The following is a 6,165-nucleotide window of genomic DNA, read 5'->3' on the forward strand; positions in this document are numbered from 1 at the left end:
AATTATACTTGACACCATTTAAGCCAATATAGGTCTTAACAAAATTGCTTATTAACCAATTAATCCAAAATTAAAGTCATTACCAAATTTGACCCATCTCATTTCACCCTTTTTGACATAAGTCCCGAAAACGCCCAAAATCACTAACGACTAGTGATTATAATTTCAAAACACCAATTAACACCTAAATCAAACATTTATATACTTGGTTCATCAAATCTTGACCTCATATCTTAGTTTGACTCCAAATCAAGGTTAACACTCATTTTAACCAACTAACATGTTCTTATGAACATCTAAGTCACCAATACATATACAATCTAGTGATTAACTCCCAAACCAATGACAAATACTTCCAAATTTGTCATCTAACCCTAAACCCACAATAATCGGGTTCATTTACACTAGCAATACAACAAAACCCCCAATTTAATGAGAAATGGGGTTTAGAACCCTTACAAGCTCAAACTCTAAACATAAACAAGAATCTTACAATTAAATTCGGAGTTAGGGCTCACCAACACTACCAAAACGTAGCCAAGAACGAGATGAACAATGTTAACACCCGAGCTTTTGATCGATTCAAGCTTCTTCATCTCCAAAACCCCAAATCTCTCTCTAGAATTCTCTCTCTCTCTCTCTAAGATAGATGAGAGTGTTTGTGGATGTGAAAGTGATCCAAAAGTGGATCTAAAACTGCCAATTTGTCCACAGATCCGTCCTCAAGTGGAAAGACCAAAAAGCCCCTCATTTAACTCAAAAATAGAAAAGACAGAAAAAACTGTCTCAGGTGGGGTGCGCGGCGCGCACCCTTGAATGTGCGCGGCGCGCACAAGGGTTTTAAACCGATGTTGAAGTTCAGGGACTGATTCTGACTAATCCTGATTCTGATGTAAATTCTGAAAATGCATAAGTGTTAGGTAGACCTTTTGTGGCGCTTTCTGGTGCACACATTTTCTGACACTTTCAGGAACATTTTCTGATGCACAAAATTTAGGATCTTACAATAGCGAGTATTAAAGTTTATCTATAGTCATGCACTCATATGATCATGAGTAGTTTGTCATTTATCAGGTATTAAATTAATCAGTTTGGATTTGATTGTATCTCAAATATATCGAATGGGTCAAAGAAAAAGGATAACCATATAATTAACACGAAACATGTTAAATAAATAATGCAAGACTCAAAAAGAAAACTTTATATTCTATTCTATAATATATGCAAAGATAACATGTTTTACATTACTTTTTTGCCCGTTCAACTATATTCTTTAAAAATACAACTTACTTGACTTTTAACCCGCCAGATATAATAGATAAAACTGAGATAAACACCACGCAGATCGATCCACTGCAAGTAAAACGGGTTGAGTTTGCCACCTGTCAGCGATAGATGACTACTATTTGGGTACCTTACCAATATTAGGGAAAGGAACATTAATGTAAAGCCTCATTATTCTTGAATCACCTCAGTCTGTGAAAAAATGAATACTAACTAAGAAAAAAAACCTTAAAAATTGTGACAACCAATCATGGAACGATAAAGATATAGAATTACCATTTCATATAGGGTATTGATATCCTTCGTATGGAGTTTATAAAGTTTTCACATGTTGCTACCATCATATTTCAAGGCCACAACAGCTGCATAAGCAACATCAGGCAAGGCGCAACATACACCGAATGAATCTTGAAAATAGCATATGTATAACAAAGTGTTTAGAATGAATAAAGTTATACCTTAAAAAAATTAGATTAAGGGAAGGAAAATTACTTCATACTTGGTAGAACCCCCCGTTGACAAGTGGAACCCACTTATTTAAGAATCAAGATCCGATCATCTGTGCGAAGCATCACTATGGGTCACAAAATTGTGCCCCCAAACCAAAGAAATCATTAGTTAATAATAACTAGAGTAACTGATGATAATCGCAGCACAATTTGCAAGCTATAAAATGTATTAAAAAACTATTTTTGGCTCCACAACTAAATGACACTATAAAAATAAAAAGTACTATAAAAAGACAATCTAATCGTAAATTGTTCTTATATGACACTATAGTCATAAATTGAAAGATAACAAACAAAACATTAGAAGGCAAACACACCATTAAAAAGACAGTAATATTGTGACATGTGCATAAAGCATTAAAAATTTTCTCACAAGTTCATGGGGATGTAGAAGTCCACTTCCACAATACAGGACGTTGAAATCAAGCGCTTATTGATTGCTATCCTCTTACATCCTCTGGATTATCTTTATATAAGATAGCCGACAAAATAGACATACACAAACAGAAGATGATGCATTGTTATTATTGTTTTCGAGGGGTAAGTTTATCCACTTTTGAGAATGGATATAGTTTTAGCATCTCATATCGCATATTTCTCAGAGGTCAGAAGTACCGCCAAAGACCAAATGAATGGTACCTTGAAAGCATTTGCCATGTTCATAAATGAGAAGTTGAATAAAAACATAATGAAACTCGGAATTGCTATCAAATGGTGAACTGGGAATGGTGGCTCAGCTAAAGATACAACTTGCGGTAATTTAGCCGTGGTTGGAGGTTACGGACTTTGACTTTGTTCACTTACTGTTGATGATCTATGGGCCGACACAAGTCTACTCAAGCGTCACACATGTTAAGTAATGGTCACGATTGGGGTGTATAAAAATATGGTCAATCATAACTTTAATATGCACAATTGCAGTAAACACGCATAAAAACATAGAGTAAATTAGTCCCATTATTGTTACATGTTCCATATATATTAAAACAATGATTGCATTTCTAATAGTAGCAAAAGAAAGAGTTTTGTTTTATTACACAAGGATGCTATGACTCTGTGTTATAGTGTACTCATTTGTTATAATTCTAAACAAAACTTATCAATGGGTCTAAATTGTATTCACAGTTTCAACCAGGTCAAAGGGGTTGAAACTGTGAAACCCACTCACAAAAACCACATCAATAAGAACAAATATTCAACTAATGCAATACCCTGTTGCAATATAATTTATATCAAATTCAATGAGACATAACTACAAACCCTTGTGTGCAAAACAAACTTTATAATTTTTGAAACTACAGACATATCACCTTAAGCATCACTTTAGATATATAAACTAATTATTTGAAACCCATGAAAATAAACTCGTGAATTCACATGAAAAAAATCATGATTTCAAGTGAATTCTTACAATGATAATATAATAAGCTGTTGTAATGCATACAGATACAATTGATCAATATAATAACCCATTACCCATGAAAAATAATTTCCAGGTTTAATGATAACTTACAATGATAACATGATTTTAGGTATTGATTTACATGTTGATCTCCGATGATACCCTTACATAATTTATTTACGGCTTCATCTCCAATGCTTACATGATAACGTTGAAAAGCAACAACTTAACGGATTTGACGATTATTTGATCTATATCATGAACCGATTAATATTCATGCTAAATATTCAAATGGATCGAAATTTTTGATGGAACCTTTAGAGTTGAATTTGATTATGGTCAACGATTTGAGAGAGTAAGTTAGGGTTGTTTTAGAGAGAAAATAACGTGAATAATGAAACTGTCAATAACCACTATTTTCTTTGTTTATCCCGTGTTTTTTCTAATTGAAAGGGTATTTTAGTCTCATTATTACTAATCTTGAAGATTATGAGGTCATAATAATTACATGACCTTTTTAATGGTTTAGATCTAGTGGTAGTTTATAAATGGATGGCTAGGATTAACTGTTAGAGATTTAGATGACCTAATTTTGTGTTTGTTATTATATATAATATAGAGAATAGAGATTATTATTATTATCATTATTATCATTATTATATTATTATTATTATTATTATTATTATTATTATTATTATTATTATTATTATTATTATTATTATTATTATTATTATTATTATTATTCAATTTCGGTTAATGACACTATGCATTAATATGCAATTTTAAATAATGACTTTGCAAAAGTTTGAAAATATATTAGTACTATCATTAATATTAATATTGATTTGAAAAAAATAGAAAATAAAAGAAATTAGCAAAGTGTGAATTAAAAGATCAAGTTAGGATACTAGTAATCATTAATCGGCTAAGGTGCTTAGAAAATAAATAAAGAATTGGCAATGGTAGATGAACATGCTTCATCCCATTACTAAAAGAAGGATATTATTCTTTTTTAACATTTGTAAAAGAAAAAGATCATAATTAAGTTGACACTCTTCATTTGCATGTGCCGTTTCTTCTTTCTTGGACAACCCACGAGCTTGCTTCAATCCTCAAATCTAATTCAAAATTCTTCCCTTTTTTTCTTCTTTTCAATCCATCTTACAACCCTTTAATCCAAAATCTTATTTTGTTAATATGACTCTTGAAACATGGTTAAATAAAGTCAAGAAAACCATATCACATAGTTTTGATCATTCTGTTCATGTTGCACCACCAACCAAAAAGCCTTTAGTAATCAAGAGACAAAAGGTTGGTGTTTTAGCCTTTGAGATTGCCAGAATCATGCCGAAGCTCACCCACTTATGGCGGTTTCTTTCGGACGAAAATATAACTCGTCTTCGTAATCAGTCAATCTGTCTAGAAGGGGTTCGTAAAATAGTCTCAAATAAAGATGCTTTCCTTCTTGGGTTAGCACGTGCCGAAATGGTGGAAGGTCTTAGAGTTGTGGCGGTTTCGGTCTCTCGTCTGAGCAAAAAGTGCGAAGACACGAGTCTGAAAGGCTTTGATACCATGTTGGATGTGTTTGCAAACACTGGACATGATCCGTACAGTTGGGTATTAACCTTGAAAGATATGGAAGTTAAGATTAAGAAGATGGAAAGATATGTTATGGATACAACTACACTTTATAAAGAGATGGATGAGTTAACTATCATAGAGAACAAAATCAAGAAATTATTAAATTCTTGCAAGAATAAAAAGGATCATGAAGAGGTGATCAACACAACAAAAGAACAACAAAAGATTCTTGATCTACAACAAAAGCTTATTTTGCAAAAACAACAAGTGAAGTATGTAAAAGAGAAATCTTTATGGAATAGAAGTTTTGATGCAATAACATCATTGTTAGCTTCATCAATATTCACAATTCTTTCAAGAATCAAGATTGTTTTCGGTATCAATCATCAATCTTGGAACGTTGAATTGAAACAACCCTTGATCAAAAGCCATCAAGAAAACAATGAAATCACACATGGGTTCTTTGAAACAAACTCAAAGATACTAAAACCATCATCAAGTACTTTAGGATATGCAGCTTTGTATTTGCATTATGCTAACTTGATCATTGTGATGGAGAAGATGATAAGATCACCTCAATTGGTTGGTCTTGATGCAAGAGATGATCTTTATTCGATGTTACCGAATAGCATACGTTCATCATTAAGGTGTCGCTTGAAAGGTATCGGGTTTATAGCAAGTGATCCGGTTCTTGCAAGTGAATGGAGAGAAGCTTTAGGGAAGATATTGGGATGGTTATCACCATTAGCACATAACATGATTAAATGGCAAAATGAAAGAAGCTTTGAACATCAAAATCAATTGCCAAAAACTAATGTTCTTCTTCTACAAACATTATATTTCGCGAACCAGGATAAAACTGAAGCAGCCATAACTGAGCTCTTAGTTGGTTTAAACTATATTTGGAGATTTGAAAGAGAGATGAATGCTAAAGCTTTGTTTAATTGCACCCATAACTTCAATTCGAACAAGGATTCGGATCATACAAGTTGATTAAGTAAGTAAACCGTTTTTTACTCCTTTTTGTTAATTTATTTCATAGATTAGTTAGATCATTAGCTGTTTTAGATCTGCAAAGATTTGGTTTAGCTTCCTAAAATGATCTGTATACCTCAATACCTAATGTGTGTAAATGATTTGATTGAGTTGATTTACACTATTATATTGGAATTGATATTGGAATCCAGTAAATGTACAAGTTTTGGCTGTTAATAAATGTATGTATCTTTGGTATGCAAAACCAAATAGAACCATATGAGATGTTTCACATTATCATCTTACTACTACTCCATTTGTCACAATATTAGTGTTTAGTAAGATTTTTTATTGATTTTAGAATAATTTAATAAATATCAGTTTTGTTTTTATATTTAACATAAAATTATTTAA

General features: G+C 32.1%; 1 protein-coding gene across 1 annotated transcript; it reads left to right on the top strand.

The window, feature by feature from the left end:
• Positions 1 to 4,236: 4,236 nt before the first annotated feature.
• On the top strand, positions 4,237 to 5,882 carry LOC139867513 (protein PSK SIMULATOR 1-like). Its single transcript, XM_071855876.1, has one exon. It carries the CDS (start codon positions 4,393 to 4,395, stop codon positions 5,767 to 5,769), a length of 1,377 nt encoding a protein of 458 aa, XP_071711977.1. The 5' UTR covers positions 4,237 to 4,392; the 3' UTR covers positions 5,770 to 5,882.
• The last annotated feature ends 283 nt before the right edge of the window (positions 5,883 to 6,165 follow it).

The sequence above is a fragment of the Rutidosis leptorrhynchoides genome, chromosome 9 (genome assembly GCF_046630445.1).
Source record: "Rutidosis leptorrhynchoides isolate AG116_Rl617_1_P2 chromosome 9, CSIRO_AGI_Rlap_v1, whole genome shotgun sequence".
NCBI lineage: Eukaryota > Viridiplantae > Streptophyta > Magnoliopsida > Asterales > Asteraceae > Rutidosis > Rutidosis leptorrhynchoides.